The 24,021-nt window shown below is 40.1% G+C and overlaps 1 protein-coding gene across 4 annotated transcripts in view; it reads left to right on the top strand.

Moving 5' to 3' along the window:
- Positions 1-24,021, top strand: part of LOC126469267 (ATP-binding cassette sub-family C member 10) — a 392,679-nt gene that overhangs the window by 192,520 nt on the left and 176,138 nt on the right. For all 4 annotated transcript variants that reach the window (XM_050096621.1, XM_050096622.1, XM_050096619.1 and 1 more), the window contains one exon: positions 18,010-18,202. In XM_050096621.1, the coding sequence (XP_049952578.1) occupies positions 18,010-18,202 (193 nt within the window). The remainder of the gene's footprint in view (positions 1-18,009; positions 18,203-24,021) is intronic.

Raw genomic sequence — 24,021 nt, 5'->3', positions numbered from 1 at the left:
TATTTCAGAATGATATAGCAGTAAACTATGCTGAATACTAGAATGGCAGAAGAGGTGAGAAAGACATATCCAGTTCTTCATCATATGACTTTCCCTAATTTTTTTCTCCTATTTATTATGAAGTATTAAGCTCTACAAAATATTTGTAATTTCTCAGACAGTTCATTCGATACACTTGGATCAATTTGACACTGCTGTAATTTCTCTTCAGAATATATGTAAAGAATGCAACAGTGAAGCAGCAAAAATCAGCAGCTGTGCGAAGCTGTTGCTGTTCATTGTCCATCTTGGCATGTGCACATTCCAATTTCATACAATTTATATCATGACATTCCAGTAATATTCTTGGCCCCCGAAAGACATTATGAAAATGTGTTGTCAGCATGGACTTTTCAATGAAGAAATGTTATGTCTCTTAGAGAATTCTGATATTGAAACAGAAATTGGCTTCACTTGTGAGGATGAGGATTTTGTACCAGAGACAAGTGGATATAAAGACATTGTGAATAAGGAGTGATTAGCTGAAGATGATTCAGATGTTAATCTATGTCAGACCTCATGTCACACATCACAGCCATCTCAGTTGAATGCCTCTACGACGAAGGTCACTAGGGTTGGAACCAAGTGTGAGAATGTCAATTTTCCATCTTCTGGAAGGAGGTCAGCTGTGAACATTGTAAAGGAGAGAGGAGGTCCCACTACTTATGCTTCCCAAAGAGTAGACAGCTCTATCATCAGTGCTTTACATCTTATTTTTCACAAAGCAATGTTGCATCTCATGAAGAAATATACAGAATCAAATGCTAAAAAAATACTGTAAAACAGTGATTGGACTGTGTCACTTGAGAAACCTTGGAAAAGAGTACATTCATACAGAGAAACAACCGTTTAGAGAGTACATTGTTCTAAAGATAAGTCTGCAGATGATCTTCGGTTGCATTCCTGGGAGCTTACTTTCATCAAAGACATTATACTAAGGTACAGATTTCAGGAGCTTCTCAGATTTCTCTGTTTTGATGAAAAATCAACACAGGCTGAATACCTGCCAGCCACAAAATTTTCTCTTGAATCTGAAATTTGGGGAAATTTAAGGGAAAATGCCATGGGGGAAATATAATTATAGATGGGCAACTATTACCAAGCAAGACAGGTTCACTCAGTTCATGCCCAATAAACCCAACAAGTATGCTCTCAAATTCTCGGTTGCTGCTGATGTAGCAACAGAGTATATATGCAACGGTTTCTCATACCTTGGAAAAGAGTACATTCACACAGAGAAACAACCACTTAGAGAGTACATTGTTCTGCATCTCTTGGAACCATTTTTAAATCACAGGAGAAATTTAATGACAGACAACTACTTCCCATCTCTTCAGTTTACTACAAAGCTCAAAGAAAAGAAAACTTCATTATTTGGTATAATGAACAAGCTCTTTGATGAAACTCCTGATGAGGTAAAGGAGCCAAATGCTGAAATACACAGCATAACCATCTTGCTCCAGGCTGACAACACAGACTGCATCATGACTGTAGGCCAAGGAAAGAAAAATATAAATGTCTTTATTCTTTGTTTATTGCATGCTGAATTAACAAGAAGAAAAAAGAAACCTGAAACCATAGACTTCTACAATACAAAAAGTCTGGGTTGGACATGGTTGATCAAATGACTCCTAAATGTGTGTGTAGGAGATGGCCAATGCATGTCCAGTACAGCTTCTTGGGCATGGTGACAATGAATGCACGAGTTATGTAGAAAATAGTGTACAATAAAATGGGAATTCTGAAAGTCATGCTTCAGCTTTGAATGAACTGAAGAGAACAAAAGAGCACTAAGAAGAACAGACAAATGAAGAGGATATCAAATGGAAGTGGAAGAAGTGACAAATCAGCCTCTGTAAAGTGACAAATGTGTAAAGTCCCACAAAGCCAAGTGAAGAAAGAAATCACCTGTGCGAAGTGCATCTAACAGATTCCAATGACTTAAGTATAAAGTACAACAAGGCCATGTGTACAACACTTATGAGTATAGTATGGACTATATATATCAAATGTGTCTAGAAGGTTCTACACATAGTTAAGGTATGGAAGTCAACAGCTTTTAAGAAATTTGTTGGCATGAGCAATGATAAATCAATAAGGTAATTTGTTGTTGATATAACTAAGTAATATATTGTTGTGTTAAATAATCATTGCATAACTTGCAAAAAGTTTGGGATTAATGTACACTAAATTAAAGTACTTGTTTAAAGCAAATATGAAAATACTTTATGCTCTGCTTAGGAATGTCTAACAGTTTCTGACAACACGAGACAGTGTGGTGCTGGGGTGCAAGACTCACACGTCTCTCGCAGTTGACATACGTATTGTGTGCAGCCGTTCTTCTCGGGTCAGACAGCTGCATCAATCTTCACAAACTCTTCTTCTCTGAAGAGTATAGCTGGTTAAAGGAATTTCAAAATAGATTTCTTTTCTACTCTTGAAAAGATTCTGTACTCTCAGGATAATTTTTGTTCAACTCTGTTGTATTTTCATCTCCACAATAAAACAACTTCACAAGTTTCACATAATCGTTCAGCTCTCACAAGTCAACCCCATCTTGGACCATTAGATACTAACAGATACAATTACAATATGTTTGGTTTAATAACCACTATAAAACCAGTTCTTGCTTCTAACAAGTCCAATACCAGAAAATAAAATGTAAGTGTCTTTAGTTCAATACATAATTCATTTGTTCACAACACATACAGTTGTTACACCATCAAGGAATAAAGCATGCTTGCTCCTTGTACTGGACATACAGCTTCTATGGCACAAGCAGCAAACATTTGTCCGCACTGATCGACCATCCCTATTGCAGTGTTCTCCTGATACACGTCCATCCTGCACACACACAGAAACCAGCGGTGAGGTAGACACATCTCCACTCTCTCACACTCATACTTAAAATACCGGGTGTTCGAGATGGTGGAAAGATGAGTGTGTCTAGAACTTACACTGAAATTCTCGAGGCACTACATATCTCTCCCCTTAGCTCGAACACATGATATTTTATACATAATTATCATATACAGTAAGGATACATAGGATAGTGCTTCATCTTTCAACAATATATGTTTTCTTTCGATAACAGTGAATATGCCTGTTCTCATTACTTATTCCTCTCTCTCTCTCTCTCTTTCTCTCTCTCTCTCTCTCGCTCTCTCTCAATCCCTGTTGGAGCTAGCTCTTTTCAATGCTCTGACAATTTGTGCAAACAAAATTTTTGTTTTCTGCCTTTTTCCAATCATAAATTTCAGGTGTACATAACTCTACTGCTTTGTTCTTATTTCCCGTGCTACTTTTCCTAACTATGTACTTATTCATTACTTATTGTAATCTGGAGGAACTCTGGGTAAAATAAAAGTGTTCCCTCCTTCTGACACTTGTAAATCTAAAACATAAAAACGCTAGTGCTTGGGAACAGTACCTATATTTTACGTGGGTTGATCCTAGGAGTACCCTTTCTCCTTCCCTTTTGGTAGGTACGCCCCTTTCTTATTCCTATCCTCCTGTGGTACAAGTCAATCCCCTTCTTGGTGCCCCTGTCCTTGCGGTATAGGTCAGCCTTTGATAGGTCTGCCTATCCCCCCTTTTTCTCATCCAATCAATGTCGAGTGTGCCTCCCATATCCTTCTTGAGTAGGCCTCCTGGTTCATTGCCCTAGCATACATCATTATGTATGTTGTTGTTGTTGTGGTCTTCAGTCCTGAGACTGATTTGATGCAGCTCTCCATGCTACCCTATCCTGTGCAAGCTTCTTCATCTCCCAGTACTTACTGCATCCTACATCCTTCTGAATCTGCTTAGTGTATTCATCTCTTGGTCTCCCTCTACAATTTGTACCCTCCACACTGCCCTCCAATGCTAAATTTGTGATCCCTTGATGCCTCAGAACATGTCCTACCAACCGGTCCCTTCTTTTTGTCAAGTTGTGCCACAAACTCCTCTTCTCCCCAATTCTGTTCAGTACCTCCTCATTAGTTATATGATCTACCCATCTAATCTTTAGCATTCTTCTGTAGCACCACCTTTCGAAAGCTTCTATTCTCTTCTTGTCCAAACCATTTATTGTCCATGATTCACTTCGATACATGTCTACACTCCATACAAATACTTTCAGAAACGACTACCTGACACTTAAATCTATTTTCGATGTTAACAAATTTCTCTTCTTCAGAAACGTTTTCCTTGCCATTGCCAGTCTACATTTTATATCCTCTCTACTTCGACCATCATCAGTTATTTTGCTCCCCAAATAGCAAAACTCATTTACTACTTTAAGTGTCACATTTCCTAATCTAATTCCCTCAGTGTCACCTGATTTAATTCGACTACATTCCATTATCCTTCTTTTGCTTTTGTTGGTGCTCATTTTATATCCTCCTTCCAAGACACTGTCCATTCCGTTCAAATGCTCTTCCAAGTCCTTTGCTGCCTCTGGCAGAATTACAATGTCATCGGCGAACCTCAAAGTTTTTATTTCTTGTCCATGGATTTTAATTCCTACTCCGAATTTTTCTTTTTTTTCCTTTACTGCTTGCTCAATATACAGATTGAATAACATTGGGGAGAGGCTACAACCCTGTCTCACTCCCTTCCCAACCACTGCTTCCCTTTCATATCCCTCGACTCTTATAACTGCCATCTTGTTTCTGTACAAATTGTAATTAGCCTTTCGCTCCCTGTATTTTACCCCTACCACCTTTAGAATTTGAAAGAGAATATTCCAGTCAACATTGTCAAAAGTTTTCTCTAAGTCTACAAATGCTAGAAACGTAGGTTTGCCTTTCCTTAATCTTTCTTCTATGATAAGTTGTAGGGTCAGTATTGCCTCACGTGTTCCAGTGTTTCTACGGAATCGAAACTGATCTTCCCCGAGGTCGGCTTCTACCAGTTTTTCCATTCATGTGTAAAGAATTCGTGTTAATATTTTGCAGCTGTGACTTATTAAATTGATAGTTCGGTAATTTTCACATCTGTCAACACCTGCTTTCTTTGGTATTGAAATTATTATATTCTTCTTGAAGTATGAGGGTGTTTTGCCCATCTCATACATGTTGCTCACCAGATGGTAGAGTTTTGTCAGGACTGGCTCTCCCAAGGCCGTCAGTAGTTCTAATGGAATGTTGTCTACTCGCGGGGCCTTTTTTCGTCTCAGGTCTTTCAGTGCTCTGTCAAACTCTTCACGCAGTATCGTATCTTTATGTATACTATTCTTAAATATTCTCTGGTAAAATTACAAATCTGCTTTACAATCAACACTTTCCAATCCTCCATCTAATACCCTAGAGTCCTCTTTCACTCCTCACTCTATATATAAACAGATATCATGCCTACACATTGTAGATGCTATGTCTACCTTTATTTACCAACTCCCAGTAGATACTGTGCCTTTTCTCAAAACACTAGCACGACTAACTGAACCTGTTTTATACTTATTGCCCCAGTTCTCCTGCTCCAGCTTCTCTAGGCATATGCGTTGATTGTTAGTCTCCTACATATATGAGAGTGAAAAATAAAAAAATAACGATGCAGAACCGTCACATATCAACTATGTGATATGTGCATCTACTCAGATGTACATGTCTTTATTCCCCTACATCCCTTGGCTGTTCGGACATTGCTTCAAGTTTATAATCCGTAATTTTCATGTTTGTGTGTAAGTTTCTCTTTGTGTTTATGTCTATGTGTGTTTGTGCAGCCTGATTCTTTGGCCTACTTATGTGAAATAAGTTGTAGGTTCTTTGTAACCATGGAAAAAGAGAAGGACTTCTGCGATAGAAGTATATGAATACGGAAAGAGGGAAAAATAGGTATTGAGATGAGAAGTAAGAAAGGAAAAAGTAGAAATGTTTGCTAAGATCGAAGAAGAGAAAGAAGATAGTCCCAAAGACAGGAAATCCTTCCCACCCTCGTTTCCCAGGATCCCTACTTCACTGGTACTTGAGTGAGAAACCGGAGGATGTATGATGTTAAACATCTCCTACAGAACAGACATTCCCACCTTCACCTTTGAAGTCCCTGAAGAAAAATCTTAGCAATTCCTATGGAACGGCAAATGGTGAAGAACCAGTCACACTTGTCTGCGAGGGTTGTCTGAAAGATGCGGTGTGTGTTTAGTGTTAGTCATGCTTGTATTTACACCACCCACCCCTTCCAAAACTAACATAAACCCTCCCTTATACATCACATCTCATAAAAGGTATAAAATGTTCTACAAAAAATAGAAAATTATACATTACGATAACATAGTTGTTTAGTCATTCAGTTTAACTATACTTTTATACACACGTAAAATTCTCTATTCATTTTATATCATTTCAACATCACTTGATTTAAATAGTATCATCATGTTATACCTTTCACTCAAATAATATTTTATTCATTTCATTTCATGTCTAGAGATCACTGTTCATTTGTGATTCTCTTAAATTGGTCTCAATCTTGTAGTCATATCTGGATTCCTACATACTAAAATTATAGGATAGTTTAAGAATTCAAGAATAGATTACAGAATAGTTTAAGGTTTGAAGGGGATTTGGTGCAGGAAAAATAGTACGGAAGAAACACTAAAAACAACTCAGGATCTGATGGTCGTCACTCTGCCTGTTAACACCGAACGTTAACGTCCCTGGGAGACAGATGTGACTTCACCTGGATCCCATGGATCTGACATTAACCTCTCTTGAGCAAGTGCAAACCAGTACTTCTCGTTAAATTTTGTGTGAAAGTCTCCCCACGACAAAACAGGCACCACTTTACTATGAAACAAAACATTAGGTAAAGTTATTCTGATTTCTGCTTTGTCATGAACAGGTTTGAATTCTTTGCACAAGTCATCCATAACCTTGGTAGCATCATTAAGTTCAGAAAAAGCAACTATCAAAATGTTTCCAGAGATTATACTGTCGGTAACTTCTCGATCTTTAATTAGTTCAAATGGTTACACCAAACTACTTACATTTATAATGTCAAAGTTGGCTATTGTTCCTTTGAAACTTCGTCCCATATTATCTACTCGCAATCTAACAATGCACGTAGTAACACCTGGGATTTTCGATTGAATAAACGACATTACGTCCGTAGGTCGATCAGGGCTCTTTTTCAAAGTAATCATTTCCTGTCTTACAGAATTAAATTTAACATTACATACATTTTTACAAAATTTTAATTTTTCACTAAATTCAGATTCTACATGATTATATTTATCTTCAATATCAAATTCTAATTTTTTTGGTTAAATCTTGAAGTTGCTCATCCTGTCTCTGGTTAAATTCAGTAAATAGTTGATTAACTTGAGTATTCAAAGAACTAGTGAGTTCACTCTTTAAATCTAACTTCAGATTTTGTACCTTATTATTTAAAGAGTAAAATTCAGTCTTCAGATTTCCCATACCTTCACACAACTGGCTAAATTCCTTATTTGGTTCATCTACTTTTGCACTTAACAATCCTAAAGTCTTATTCTGAACGTCCAGTTTATTATTTACTTGAATATTAACTGTGTCTATTTCTCTACTTAAATTAGCACTTTGTGCATTTAGCTTTTCACTTAAAGTGACTGAATCAGCCTTCTGGTCATCCAACTTAACATTCATCTGAGTATTTTGAGCTACTGAATTTTTACTTAGTCAGAATTTAGACTTAGTTCTTTGATAAAATTGGCTACTTCAGCCCAATATGGCATTTCCTTATTCACTGTCATAGCCATGGCTGGTTCTGCTAGTTGCTGTTCTTGATGCATAACTTTATTGATTTTAGACCTAGTAATCATCTAAAAGAAGATTCACCACTGAGTACAATAACTACATTAACAGTTTATCATTCAACAGTTCCTTCAACTTTACCAAACAATTATTGTTTTTTGCTCACCCAGCGTAGACTTCTAGCTGTGTTGGTGAGCGGATGTGTAATCAGCGCCGGTGGACAGCACTGGTGCTGGCGGCGTTGAATGTTGGTTTCAGCGTCATAGTCAGCGAGCGGATGAAGAGTCAGCACCAGTGAGCAGCAGCTGGTGCAGTTGGTGTTGGTGGTTGGTTACTGTGTCAGCATCGGCGCGATGTACTTATGTGAAAACCGCTTACTCTCCACACCCAATCTTCTTAGTCAAAAGGTTGAGGCCTTCTCTCTGTTTTTTTTTTCTTTTTTGCTATTACTTTCTCACGTCTTTTACTATGTTGCACTCGCCTCTTTCTTCCAGTGGTTTATTTGACTCAATACAATTACTGGAAACAGTTCACACATCTTGTTAGGACTGGTTACTATGGCAACTCATAATATCTTCTTCCCGTTTCGGTCGTGAAATTCCCATTTTCTTCAGGTCCTGTCTCTTAGATCACTATGTTCTAACGGCTTCTGATGACACAAGACAGTGTGGTGTTGGGGTGCAAGACTCACATGTCTCTTGCAGTTGACTTACGTATTGTGTGCAGCTGTTCTTCTTCTCGGGTCAGATGGCTGCGTCGATCTTCACAAACTCTTCTCCGAAGACTATAGCTGGTTAAAGGAATTTCAAAATAGACTTCTTTTCTACTCTTGCAATGATTCTATACTCTCAGGATACTTTTTGTTTAACTCTGTTGTATTTTCATCTCCACAATGAAACAATTTCACAAGTTTCACATAATCGTTCAACTCTCGCAAGTCAACCCCATCTTGCACCATTAGATACTAACAGAAACAATTACAATACGTTTGGTTTTTAACCACTATAAAGCTTGCTTCTAGCAATTCCAACACCAGAAAATCAAATGTAAGTATCTTTAGTTCAATAAATAATTCATTTGTTCACAACAAATACAGTCATTACACCATCAAGGAATAAAGCGTGCTTTCTCCTTGTATTGAGCATACATCATCTATGACGTGAGCGGCAAACACTTGTCTGTGCTGATCGACTGTCACTATTGCAATATTCTCCTGATACATGTCCATCCTGCACACACAGAAACCAGTGGCGAGGTAGACACATCTCCACTCTCTCACCCTTGTACTTAAAATATCGGGTGTTCGTGACAGTGGAAAGCCGAGTGTCTCCAGAACGTATTCTGAAATTCTCGAGGCACTACAAATGTCAGAAACTCTGCAGTTCTAGTGTTAATATAAACTTCAGCACCACAGTGATTTCTTTGTTTTCTGTCACTCTTATCACCCTGGAGAAAATACAATTGACAGTCAGTTGCTCCTGACGAAGATGATGGAGGAATTATCAAAAGCTCAAGGTTTCACCTTGAATTGACTTGGCAAAAATTCCAAGGCTATTCTGTAAAGCAGTGCTGTTGTAAAAGACTTTGTTCTCACACTCTGTTTAATTGATTTTCTGTTAGCTAGTGTTCCAACACACATATCACACCTACACCGCTAATGCTTCAGAAATGTGAAAAATCTAACAGTTTATTTCTTATACAACGGATATTGACTTCCAGTGACATAAATATCCTCCACCCCCCTTTTCATGTGGTCATATATCTATATGTGACATTTCAGACTTACACACATAGTAATTGTCAAAGTTGGCCATTATTTCTGGTCTTGTGAGAAATCACTACTGTTTCATCATGCTGCATGTTCAATTTTAAAGACACACAACTTTTTTCTTTCAAAGGAGTAACTCGCTTAATATCATGTTTGATATCAGACAAGCTATTGTATCTGTTAGAGCCAACAAACATTTATTGAACACAAAATTATGTTTCTGTTACAACAGATGAAGTTGACCACTAATCCAAACCAAACAGTAACAGTCCCTGATTGAAATGAACAAGAATCCAAAAATGACTGCTTCTTTGTGCTTGCATATTGAAATTATTATAATAATTGCAATTATAATAATAATCACTGTTTCATTAAGTCTTTGAATAGTAGGCTTATACTGTTATACCAGCTCATGGAGTTCAGATAACAGGACCATCAACCTAGTCATGCACTATGCAAACACAAGTCCAAAATCATCTAAGTAAATACCACTGTTGGTTGTAATACACTTCATAGAGGCAGGGTTGGATAATAGCAGCTAGCGAAGAAGAAAAAAAATAGAGAGCATGCCAGCTGCCAAGTTGCCTTATGTTGTCCTGCTGGTCATGTGGACTTTCACATGACCAGCCTGCAACATCAGCAGCATACCTACTGGATATGCTCTCACCAGATAAGGACGGTGTTCTGCACATCACTATGTTCATATCTGCCATTTGCACATCCAGCGGAGTTACTAAACAAACTATTTATCAAATCTTATGACTAACAAATGCCTGTCCCACTCTGTTGATACGGAAACTATGAGCTATGTGAAACTGTTCTCCTAGTGTGATTATATCAATGTACATTGCATTTTTAAATTAGTTTATATATTTTGCACATCTTTATTCATCTTTTCTACTTCCTTATTTACACTGAACCAGTTATATTGTCTAGTTCTTTTGTATCTATCTCTACTACGACAATAGCCCCTGTTAGAAAGGTAGAAAAATCTTCATTCCTTACTTCTGAAATTTATTTGCAACTGACTGCAGTTACTTGTGACTGACTGCAGTTGCACCACAAAAATTTGCGTCTTGGTTTTGTATTGTGATAAGCTCATATACACATATACTTCTTAATTCAGTGACTAATCCTTGCCTCTGGCTGCCAGCATAAATGTCAACTTTACATGTACTTGATGTGGGAAGATCACAGTTATAAAACCTATAATAACTACTGGTGCCTGTTTTGTCTTGTTTAATATTTTCTGCTTCATTCTTTTTGTGAATGTAAGATGATAATACCTTTGAAGCATTTCTTGAAATTGATAAATCAGCAAAGCTCAAATTCACATTATGCCTACTGTTTCTCTGCATCACAAAACTTTCCTGTCTGTTCTTATTGGTCTCATCCTCAATGTAGCCATGCTGTCCCATTCTGTTCACTACTTTTCTACAGTCCATATTAGAAAGAGCCTGAAATCAATTGCACTTCACTTCACTGTCATGTATCACCCAGTCTAGCAGTTTTCACTTCACACTGAGGTGACAGAAGTCATGGGATAACAATATGCACATATACAGATGGCAGTATTATCGCATATGCATGGTATAAAAGGACAGTGCATTGACAGAAATTTCATTTATAGTCAGGTGATTCGTGTGAAAAGATTTCCAATATGATTATGGCCACACAATGGGCATTAACAAACTTTGAAAGTGGTATGGTGGTTTGAGCTAGACACATGGGACATTCCAATCAGAAATCATCTGGGAATTCAATATTTATAGATCCACGGTGTCTAGAGTGTGCTAAGGATACAAAATTTCAGTCATTACCTCTCACCATGGACAAACCAGTGGCCAACAGCCTTCACTTATCAATGTATAACAGTGGCATTTGTACCAGTGCCAACAGACAAGCAACACTGTGAAATGATCACTGTGTCAGTGGTCTATGGCAGCATATGACTGGCGTCAGTGCCTTTGCTAACAACATGACATTGCCTGCAGTGCCTCTCCTGGGCTGGTAAATGTATCAATTGGACCCTAGACAACTGTAAAACTGTGACCTTGTCAGGTGAGTTGCAATTTCAGTTGGTAAGGGTTAATGTTAGGGTTTGAGTATGGCGCAGATCCCAGGTTGTTAAAAAAGCACTGTGCAAGCTTGTTGTGGCTCCATAGTGGTGTGAGCTGTGTTTACATGGATTGGACTGGGTCTTCTGATCCAGCTGAACTTATCATTAACTGGAAACGTATATGTTGTGCTATATGGAGACCGTTTGCAGCCAGTCATGGATTTCATGTTTCCAAATTTTTGTGGGTGACAATGTGCCATGTCAGCTGGACACAATTGCTTGTAATTGGTTTGAAGAACGTTCTGGACAATGTGAGTGAACGATATGGTCGCCCAGATTGCCCTACATGAATCCCACCAAACATTTATTGGATATAATCAAGAGATTAGTTTGTGCACAAGATCCTGTGCCGGCAACACTTCCACCATTATGGATGGCTATAGAGCCAGCATGGCTCAGTATTTATGCAGGTGACTTCTAATCACTTAACCGGGATTATTAGACTAGCTTAAGTAAAAATGGCTGTTAGATTTCAGTTTTGACAGCACTTGGTCACAACAGTCAATATTAGGTATTGTGTGTATGATAAATTTATTAAAAGTGCATAACTATGTTTCATTCTGACATAGTATTAGTTCTGTTAATATTTGCAGTTCCAATTTACTATAATGTATTCACCTATTTTGACAATCTCCTGACAAATAATCTTTGTAGTGAGTATTATATTCAGATGTTTTATGTTTTTTATGTTATACTTTCTGACTTGTTCCACACCCACAAGAATCATCTCATTTTTGGGTCTGTGGAATGAAACTGAATCTAATCTAATCTGTTGAGTCCATGCCACATCAATTTGCTGCACTATGCTGGTCAATCGGAGGACTGACACAATTTTAGAAGGTGTTTCATAATTTCTGTCACCTCAATGTGTATCTTCCGTTTTGTATGATATTTTTACCCATTTTATGACATGTTTGAATTAGCATATGGAAAATTTGCCAATCTTTGCTCCAGTAATGACTCATTTTTTTCCTTGCTAACATTTTGAAATATCAATTTTTAAAGTGTTAATAAAATATGCACCCCATAAAGTCCTTTGGCTTCATAATTTCATCATTACACTTTCTATGCTCCAACTTTTTCATTTCATAATTAATGATTTTTTTTTTAAGATATTTCTTGAACTTCCACTCTGGTTCCCATCTTGAAGGACATTGTTCAAAACACTAGTTACAATTTCAGTCTTGTTTAAGTGCCTATCTACTGTTCAATGCCTAAACTATTGGGTGAGTCATGAGTCCTTACTGATGTTGTTTTCGTTATTTGTATTCTGTTGAGCACTTTCCAGTACCGTGTTAAAGTATTTTAAATTATGCTACATGATTTATCGGTATTCCACCACTAGAGTGCCATTAGCAGTCAGTCAATGGCCTGAGTTGGGTGTTTGATAGAATAAAGACACGGTTTTTGGATGAAAACTTGAGAGCATTTCAAACTGGGTTCCATAAAGCTTGTTATACTGAGAAAACTAATAAGATATCTGTAATGAAATTTTGTAACAGCTGAATAAAGTAATTATGTTACCTTTGTTATCAGGTCTTTGACCATGTTTATTGTAAAAAGAGAAACACAGTATGTTCTACAGAGCTGACACATCACCCCTTTCTTTCTTTTAAATAGGCAATTTCTTATCTCAGTGACTAAAAAAGGAGGGTCACAGCAAGTCGTTCCCTAACATGTGTTGCAACGTTGTACAAACACAACATCAGAAGTACCACCAACCAAATTGTATTCCACTTCCATATGAAGGTATACAACAAGACACTGAATGAAGTATGAAATGGTATATCATTTAGACACAGTCTAATAGGAGAGCATACAATCATCATATAAACATTAGTCTGGCCGAGGGGCCAGAGCAATGGCTTATATAAGACTATTTTGCACGTGGTGCATCGGCTGCTGCATCATCTGTGCCATTGAAAAGTGGTCTCTGTAAACCATTCATGGAGACACACGCTGTTTGATTATGTGTGCCCAATGTACATGGTTACGACACTTCTTGCCCCATGGGGAAAAGTGTTCATTGTGGATGTGTCTTTGTGTTCATTGGAAGGTGACAACTGCTGGAGCCCATTTCGTGCTGTAACAGGAAAATCTGGTGTGAAAAGACATGGGTGCAGACAGGCGTGGTACCCACTGCGCCGCGAGAGTCTGTAAGGGAGCATTGGTGATAAAGGTGCTGTGTTACCATCCACATTCAGGCAGGCAGTTGGCAATAGATTGAGCAGAGAAGACGGCTCTGATGGTGGCAGTGGTGACGGGCTGTGGAGATGGAGGCAGACCGCACTGACTACTCTGCCCAGTGGCAGCTGGTGGCTGACACAGATGGTGAGGCGGCTGCAGGATGGGAGGGCTCTCTGGCCCGTAGCTGGTTGTAGTGTCATGACACCAAGTCATCAGAAGTACATATGACCCAGAGGTACATATTATCCAGAGGCAGAAGCCTTGGCAGTGATGGATGAGTTCTGGTATCCACTGAGGGTGCTCACCAAACCATCAGGCTCAGACAATGGAGTCCAGATGGGTTCAGTGTGAGGCACGTGCTGGTGGTTGGCTGACCTCAGCTGGAGCAGATGGAGTAGCATATGGGGCTGGTGACCATGATCAGCTCCACTGATGCAGTGAATCTATAGGAGCTCAAAGAACCAATCAAGGGCTTCCTCAGGAGAAGATTGAGTGATATATTGTTTCATCTGGATTTTGCATATATGGTCTGGCTTCTCCACCTCTCCATTGGACTTGGGTGAACGGGAGGGGACATAACATGCTGGATGTGATGCTTTGTACAAAAATCTTCAAAATCTTGAGACACAAACTGTGGGCCACTGTCTGTCATGATCCTATATGGTAGTCGTACTAAGGAAAAAATCTTTGAGAGAGGTGTGACTGCCACTGAGGTGGACATAGATGGGCAATGAATCACATATGGGAATTTTGAGAAAGCATCAATTACTGCAAGCCAAAAGGAGTTAAGGAATGCTACCAGGGGTGCTGGGGGTGCAGATGGGATCACATCTGTGGGCACAGACTCTTCAGTAGGTAACAGTAAAGTGCCATCAAGGACTGAGAGGCATTGCCGGAAAGCTTAATGTTTATGCAAGTGATTAGATGATTGACCCATTGGTTTGTCCAGCCAGCCATGGTGGACAATTGTACAATCAGACGTTAAACAGAATCAACCATAACAGCTGCCAAAATCTGAGAACTGGTAGTAAGGAAACCATCCATGGTGTTTTGTGTTACTATTTCAAAACAGAAACACAGCAATTTATCCTAAGTGCTAGATCAGGGACAGTCGGCTATCTAGAAACAGCATCCACATAATGTGTTGTGCAGTGGGTCAGAAATGAATCTCATAGTCATAGTGTGACAAAAACAGAGCCCAGCATTCCAGGCAACGGGCTGCATTGTCAGGTAAAATGATGGTGGATGGAAAAGAGCCAGAGGTTTATGATCAGTAATCAAATGAAATTTAGAAAACTATAGGAAAACATAAAAATTTTTGAAAGTGTACACAGTAGCAGGGCCTTCATTTTTGTCTGTGAGTAGTGCTGTTGTCCCTGATTCAGAGTTTTGGAAGCGTACACAATAGGGAGTTTGGAACCATTCTCATGTTTGTGTGTGAGAATGGCCCAAAGGCCATACTGGGAGACATCTGTGATCAAAATGAAATGTTGGCCCCATTGGAAAGTAACCAAGCAAGGTGCCAAGTATATTTTTGAGTGTAATAGTGTAAAAGCACATGATACTGGGAGGTATCTGTGGGCCAAAACGAGGTGGTGACCAGGATAGAAGGTAATTAAGCAAGATGCCAGGTGTAATTTTGAGTTTAACTGGGTAAAAGCAAGGCTGCAGTGAAAAGAAACACCTTTATGTAAGAGAGCATGAAGTGGCTTCGCCAGTGTATCTGCGCAAGGAAGGAATTCAAGATTGTATGCAATCTTCCCAAGAATGGCTTTCTGCTCTTTGACATTGGTAGGATGGAGCAAAGCTGTAATGGCATTGACACGCTGGTGTAAATGCTTGATGCCAACATGCAAGACTTCAAAACCAAGACAGATGACAGTTGGCTGAAAAAACTGTGATTTGTCCAAGTTACAGTTCAGATGGGTGGCTTGCCACACCATGAACAGAGCATGAAGATTCTGTAAATGTTCATCTCTTGAGGAACCTGAGACCACAATATCATCCATGTAGTTAATGCACCCTGGTACGAAGGCCGTGAGTTGGTCCAAAAATTGTTGGAATATGGCAGGGGCACTATCCGTGCCAAATGACAGGCACTGGGATTAATATAACCCAAAGGGAAATATATTCTTTATGAGGACAAGTTTGGAATCATCATCCAGAGGCAGTTGCAAGTAGGCTTCTGACAAGTCTATTTTGGAAAATATTGGCCCCCAGAGAGCCATACTACGAGTTTATCCTGACGGGTTAAGGGATGGGTATCAATAACAGAATGTGAATTTATAGACTTTTTAAAATCACCACAGATCCAAAGGTTGCCATTAGGTTTTGTGACAGTTACCAATGGGGCAGACCATTCACTAGTTGTCTGGTTTAAGTTTGTGCGTAGTGATGAAATTATATATAAACAAAGATCAATAGATTAGGCAGAGTGATGCTATTAAATTAACACTCAGTGAACTGGTATATGTATTTTCTCTTCTCTAATTATGCAACATTGTTTTCCCAGAGGATTATTAACATTAAATAGTGGCTGAATACTAACTAGTACAAAGAATGCTTGGTTTTGATAACTCGGTAGTGAATGATCCTGAGTGCATTGTCTGCACATTTTAGCAAAGTTTGCACATAGTTAATGTCACTCTTGGTTCATCAATATTGTGTTCACATCCTTATTTTTGTGATGGTCATGAGTGTTTGAAATCTAGTTATTTAATCAACTTATTTTTTATAGTGCCATAACAAAAACTGTTCTATCTCAATTTTATCATATGAAATCAGATATTAAGCAATTTCTTTTAGTAGTAAATGTGTGCAAAGCAGTTAAAGTAGTGAAATCTCAAACTATTGCAAATTGTAGAGTCTGATTAATTTAATAACGAAGCACAAGTTTTTATTTTTTCCTAGTTGGAATAAATTGTGTCACTCCTTTAATTATCACCAACCAACAACTTATTACTCATATGCACGTTTTCACATGTCTTGGTAAGAGATTAAAAAATCAAAATCTTTTTTGCTTATAGCCCTCCTCATACGGAATTTAGGTTGTCTAATATTGAATTTGTTGATTATTTCCTCCAGTTCAAGTACTGAAATATTTATCTAAACCATTGCATTAGCTGGTAACAAAACATTGACGTAAACAACTTAATGTCTTTATAGTCCATTAATACAGGGTAATTGATACTTCAATAAGCAATAAATTTTTTAGAACTAATTAAAATATATTAAAATATCTATATTGTATTTTAACATAAAATAATCAGGAAGAAGCAATTACTTCTCTGTGTGTGTGGGAATGAGGGCGGTGTAGAAGACACCCTTTAGTAGCAAGTATGGAGATGACCTCTTCAGCTGCACTAATGAATTTAAGAAACTTTGACTACGAAAAAATGGATATAAATGCTTCAGAAGCCTCTGTCCAGCTGTTATTTGCTTTTTTGATCTTTTGCCTTATGGTGAATTTTGCCTTATGGTGAATTAAGTGAGAGATTGATAGAATTAGTGAACATCGTCCTTATGTTGTATATATGCAGACTGAAGTGATGAATAAAAATTTGTACAAAGGCTGGGATTCCAACTTAGGTCTTCTGCTCACTAGGTGGATGTTCTAACCACTACTCTACCCTGGCACATAGGCTTTGCAAAACTGCACAGAGTGCCCTGTCTTGCCTCCCTCCTCATACATCAGCATTGAGTGAAATGGGGGCTCCTGCTTGACACCCAGGCATAAGTGCTTTTAGTCAGATGAAGCTATTTGGTTCCAGAGACCTTTTATAAGTCTCAAACATCGATGATGTATATATGCAGACTGAAGTGACAAATTCCAATACAGTTGAAGAGTCTTTGCAATGCTGTTTGGGTTTAGAGGGAATACTAAGTGGGCTGAGCTGTCAGTGGGAATTTGGATTGCGGAGGGAGGCAGTTGTGCAAAGGCATTGTGGCATGGCGTCACAGTGAATAGCACATCTGCCTAAAGAGCAGAACTCCCAGGTTTGAATCCTGGCCTTGGTACAAGTCTCAATTCATCACTTCAGTCTGCATAGATACATCATAGATGTTTGAGACCTGAAAAAGGTTTCATTTAATCATCATCCTTAATTAATCAGTTTGCTTCTGTAGTTTTCATCACATCAGGTTACTTCAATCTATCAGTAAGCTCATGTTCACTTTTGTTTTCACAGGACATGGATATTTATCTTTTCGATGATATTTTGGCAGCAGTTGATGTGCCAGTAGCAGCACACATTTTCCAGCATTGTGTTCTCGGACTTCTTCAAGGGAAGACACGTATTCTGTGCACACACCATGTGCATTACCTGACCAGTGCTGATGCAGTTGTTGTATTGGCACAAGGAGGACGTGTTAGCTCCTTTGGTCAGTATGATTTCAGTTTCTGTTGTTGTTTCTTGGTATTTGTCTTCATATTTCTTCACTTTGGCACATTCCAGTGTGTGCCAATATAGAAATGCCCTACATAAATCCAGTTAATTTTTAAATACAGTTTTTACAACACTATTCCTTTTGTTGGAGAGGGTATCTATAAATCTGTCTAATTTCTTGATTTTAGAGTTTGTTGAGATATCTGAAATTATTCCACTAAGGTGCTAGGAATATTTCTTTAAATATGAGAAAAATAAAACTTATAACTTCTTCCACAGGAAAAGCACTTAAAGTTTAGGCCAAGAGAGGAGAAGAAATTACAAGTCATAATAATAGAAACTGGTGTATGGGTGTGAATGTAAGTTGTAACACAAGTTAGTGGATCATATCAGTGGAGAAGGGGCTAGTAAGGATGTAAGTGTAGACCGTTTCATTGAACCAAATTGTTAAAAGAGTGTAATGAAATGAGAAGTCAGAGTAAGAATCTGGAGTTGGAAGTGGTTTAGATGTAATGAGAAACTGAATGCAAATGAATAAAGAAACACACAAGTAAGAGAAAAGGAAAAAGAATACTATGTGTTGTTGTGCATCCATCTTGCTACATTACAAGGAATACTTCACTGGTTGTATTCAAAACAATGCTTTATAAAATCATTCATGGAAATAGTGATATGAAACACTACTGTGGTACATATCTATGAGTAAAGTGGCATGGCACCAATAGGAATACCACAAATAACAACAACACAGAGATGAGCAAACAAATGCTTGATATGAAAGCTGAATATGGTCCATAGACTACGTAAGGTGGGGTACAGAGGACATTCATCAATAAACATTCATCTGAATTGTGCTGTCATCATTATAATCAGTTTGTCTCTCATTCCAACTTGGTACAGTTGTATATTAACCTTATACAGTTTCTCCTGTTCCATCAATATGTTTAAGTATGTATTTCTCCCAAATGTTGAGAGATTGTACTTGAGTCCTTTTTACAGTATATCTGTACACAATTGCCCTCTGTTGGGACCTGTTAACAGCCATTATTATCATATTTTCATACTGTGGCAGTCTTTTGGGGTCTCTTATATCTCTTCAGTTTTTACTGGTGCTGTATATAATATTTGCTTTTGAGCACTGTGTAGTGCAACAAACTGTTCTGCAGACAGAAGTCACAATGTCTGTTGTCTTGCCATTGTAGACAATAATATACCTTCACAAATCACCTTACAATCTTGCTTTGTGATTACATCATACACATGACACCATCACTGTTGCATCTTCGTTAGGTCAGTGAATATTATGGTGACAGAAGGGCAGCAAAGCATTAACTCTCTCTCTCTCTCTCTCTCTCTCTCTCTCTCTCTCTCTCTCTCTCCAGGTTTGGTGAATATAATATTAATTGGAGACTGGTAACCAATTACTATGAGTAAGTGCTTCACCACTAGATATTATGTACATGTATAAATATATAATTCCAGAAAGAGAAACCAGGTGAATAAAGTCCTGAAGGCAGTAACATAGCTACACTCTTAATTTGAAAGCAGTGAGGAAAATTTTGCATTTTGTTATCGAAAATAAGATTGTATGTAAGAGTTCTGCATTTTTACAGATTTCTGTCAATACACTTCAGAATATGCAATAAAATAAAATGTAACTGCAATAAACAAATATAGTTATTGCATGGCATGATAATTGAATCAAATAAAAATAACTTCAGATCTCCACATGTGTACTAGTTACATACGAATCATAACTTGATACTTTTTATGGCATGGAACTTGAATGATGTACTGTTACAGTCGACAGTTGGTTTCTTCACCGTCTTCCATGTGATGATACTAGGAATCATATACTACAATATCAGCTTTAATGGTTTCAGTTTTGTCTCAGAACCTTCATTTTAAAGTAGCTCTAAAACAGTTTCAAGTTGATTTAGTTATTCTTTAAGTTAATGAAAAAACTTAACCAGGAGGGCCTTCTAATTTGAGTAGTAGCTCCATTAGGCCTGAACCATATTTTCTGTCATGCTCCATTAGGCCTGAACCATATTTTCTGTCATGCATGGGTCAGGACATTGAGAATGCAGCAGGAAAGAATGCAGGCAGTGGAAATAATTTGCACCTGGTATCCATGTACCTAGTGGCAGTGCTCGTAGCTGATGGTCACTTAAAATATTTAAACTGAGATCTTTTGGAAATTTATGTTGAAAGATCATGTTAACACTAGAATGGATGGCCTTTGTATATACCTGTGACCACAGTAGCTGTCAAATTCATCACAGTGACAGGGATAGCCTTTTCTGTTCGAATCCATTAAAAATTAATCATCGTAGTTTAGGAAGAGAACTTCAAACTGAAGTCATGCATTATTTTTGGTTGTAGTATCAGTTTTATTTGTATAACAATAATGGAAATTTCTGGATGGAAAAGGGGGGGGGGGGGGAGCCACTTACCTACAGAGGAGTGGTGTGCGGCACACAGAAACACGTAATAAAAAGTAGGTAATGCTAGCTCTTGAGCTCTTGCTCTTTTACTAGGAGTACACACAACCACACAGACACCCAAACATACAGGCTTGCAGTAGCAGCAAGACTGATTATTGAACATCAGTTACTGAAAGCAGTTGCCTGGGTAAATGAAGCTGAGGAAGGGGGTGGAGAAGGATGCACGAGACATGTAGGGGGTAACAGGGTACTGAATGGCAGGTCTTCCTCCAGATGGCTCAGCAGCAGCACAACTAAATGAAACGGGTTTAGAAGGTAGAGCATACAAGGGATAGAGAAAGGGAGAGGAGAGTGAGGAAGGTGGTGAGGAAGGTGGATATTCAAACACACTCACTTAGGAACAATAGCTCGTTACATGATAACAACTCAGTATCTCTTATTCAACTGCCGTGCCGTGACATGCGGCCGGCACTGTTTGTAGCTAGGTGGCGCTCCCGTGCTCAGCCGAGTTGCGGAGCGCCTCTATCGCCGTTTGCGCGTACTGTCGTGGCGTACTGTTAAATGTCGTGGCACTGTCACAACACTTTTCCCCCCTTAAAAAAAACCTCACTTCCTTGGAGACGTGGACAGTGCGGAGACATCCATGGCCTCTTGTGAGGCCCCGAGAAGATCCCGCGGAGAGACATGAGAGTATGGTCGAAAATGTCCAGGACGGAAGCTCGTGCGTGGAATGTGGCTCCTGGACGAGATGATGGGTGAAAACTCCGGAGCAGCATCCATAGGTGTCGTGGACCTGGGGGTGTGCTCCAGCGAGATGGGTCCCGGAGAAGGCGGTGTCACGACTGGGGCCAGTTCCGGCGTACTCGGAAGCGGTAGCGACGTCGGCCGCATTAACACGTACGGTAGATCGGCAGCAGCGCCAGAACTGGCTTTTCGGGCTGGTGGAGGTGAAGGAAGGGGCGGTGGCACCGGCATGGCCACCACTCGTGAGCGCATCTGGTCATACTGGCGAACAACCATGCCATCATCCATACGTATTTCACAAAGCCAGCGGCCGCGAAGAGCCTTGACCACCCCTGGAATCCATTTAGGGTGAGATCCATACCCTTGTGCCCATACGTCGGCGCCCACTTAGTATTTTCCCGCACTAGGGGACACAGCACAAGGCCTGACAGGGTGAAGCAGGTGCAGTAGAGTGCGCGGTTGGCGGCCATGCAAGAGTTCAGCAGGGCTGCGATCACCCAGAGGCGTGAAGCAATAAGAACTCAGAAATTGCAGCAGAGCATCATCTGTGGAAAAATCACTAAGGAATTTTTTCATCTGGCTTTTGAAAGTGCGGACAAGGCGCTCAACCTCCCCATTCGATTGTGGATGGAAGGGCGGTGCTGTAACATGATGAATCCCTTGTCCAGTACAAAAATCACGGAAGGCCTACGAAGAGAACTGAGGGCCATTGTCCGTGACGATCATGGATGGAAGACCTTCTAGCGCAAAGATTTTGGACAAAGCCAGCGTTGTCGCCACAGTGGTGGGCGACGGACATCGAACAACAAACGGAAACTTCGAGAAGGCATCAATCAACAATAGCCAATAAGTACAGAGGAAGGGGCCGGCAAAGTCAGTGTGCACCCGTTCCCATGGCTGCGCCGGATCAGGCCACGGAGAGGGCATTGTACGAGGTGCAGCCAGTTGTTGAGCACACCGACCACACGCAGCAACCATGTGGGTGATGTCCGAATCAATACCGGGCCAATAAACGTGCCTGTGGGCCAGGGACTTAGTCCGAGAAATACCCCAATGGCCTTCATGCAACAGTTTGAGAACATCTTTGCGAAGAGAGGCTGACACCACGACCCGTGGAGATGCGCCATCCATGGCCAGAAGAACAACACCATCACGAACAGACAGATGAAGGCGCAAGGAATGGTAGTTGCGAAGGGGATCCGATGCCCGGCCCTTGGTCCTGTCCGGCCAACCCTGTCGAACAAAACCGATCACCTGATGCAGGACCGGGTCCTGCGCAGTAGCCGACGCGACCTGCGAACCTGTAAGTGGAAAACCCTCGACCACACAATGTTCTTCCTCATCAATGTGGAAACAGAGTAGTTCATCACGATTGAAAACCGGGTCGGGACCCATCGGCAATCGCGACAATGCGTCAGTGTTGGCGTGCTGGGCCATGGGGCGATAATGAATCTCATAGTGAAAACGAGACAAGTATAAGGCCCAACATTGCAGGCGGTGAGCTGCCTTATCCGGGAGCGACGCCGATGGGCTGAACAGAGAGACCAGCGGCTTGTGGTCGGTGATGAGGTGAAACTTAGAACCATGCAAAAAAACTCTGAACTTTTTTAGAGCATAAATGATAGCGAGCGCCTCCTTTTTGATTTGAGAGTAACACCGTTGTGCATCGTTGAGGGTCTTGGAAGCATAGGCGATGGGTCATTCCAACCCATCCTCATACCGATGGGCGAGAACAGCCCCTAGGCCATACTGTGACGCATCAGTCACCAGAACCAAGTGCTGACCCAGACGGAATGTGGCAAGACAAGGTGCCAACTGCAAATGAGCCTTCATGTGGACAAAAGCCTGCTCACACTCGTCGGACCAACAGAAAGGGACGTTTTTGTGTAACAGCTGATACAGAGGATGAGCTACCGCTGCCGCGGATGGAATGAATTTGTGATAATAAGCAATCTTGCCTAGAAACGCCTGAAGTTCTTTGACCGTAGATAGCCGGGGTAGAGCGTTAATGGCCGCAACGTGCTGACGTATAGGACGTATACCCTCACGGGACAAGTGGAAACCAAGATACACAATGGAGGGTTGGAAGAACTGTGACTTGCCCAGATTGCACCTCAACCCAGCCGAATGCAAAACCCGAAACAGTGAACGCAAATTGCGAAGGTGCTCCTCAGTGGAGCCCCCCGTGACAACAATGTCATCCAGATAGTTTATGCAGTGGGGAACGGAAGCCATGAGCTGTTCCAAAAGCCCCTGAAAAATGGCCGGCGTGCTAGCGACGCCAAATGGTAACCGCTGGTACTGATACAACCCACAAGGAGTGTTGATGACGAGAAATTCCTTGGAAGAAGCATCCAACGGCAACTGATGGTACACCTCCGGTAAGTCAAGTTAGGAAAAGAACTGGCCCCCAGCGAGCTTGGTAAATAACTGCTCAGGACGGGGAAGAGGATGAGTGTCAATGAGGCTCTGAGCGTTGACAGTGGCTTTAAAATCACCACACAATCCCAGACTCCTGTTTGGTTTAGAAACCACCACGATTGGCGATGCCCATTCGCTGGAGGTAAGAGGAAGGAGAATCCCTGAAGCTGTTAACCTGTCTATCTCAGCCTTGACAGGTGCA

Source organism: Schistocerca serialis, chromosome 1, assembly GCF_023864345.2.
Source record: "Schistocerca serialis cubense isolate TAMUIC-IGC-003099 chromosome 1, iqSchSeri2.2, whole genome shotgun sequence".
Lineage (NCBI taxonomy): Eukaryota > Metazoa > Arthropoda > Insecta > Orthoptera > Acrididae > Schistocerca > Schistocerca serialis.
Note: the sequence above shows the minus strand (reverse complement) of the source record. Positions and strands in the feature narration are given on the sequence as shown.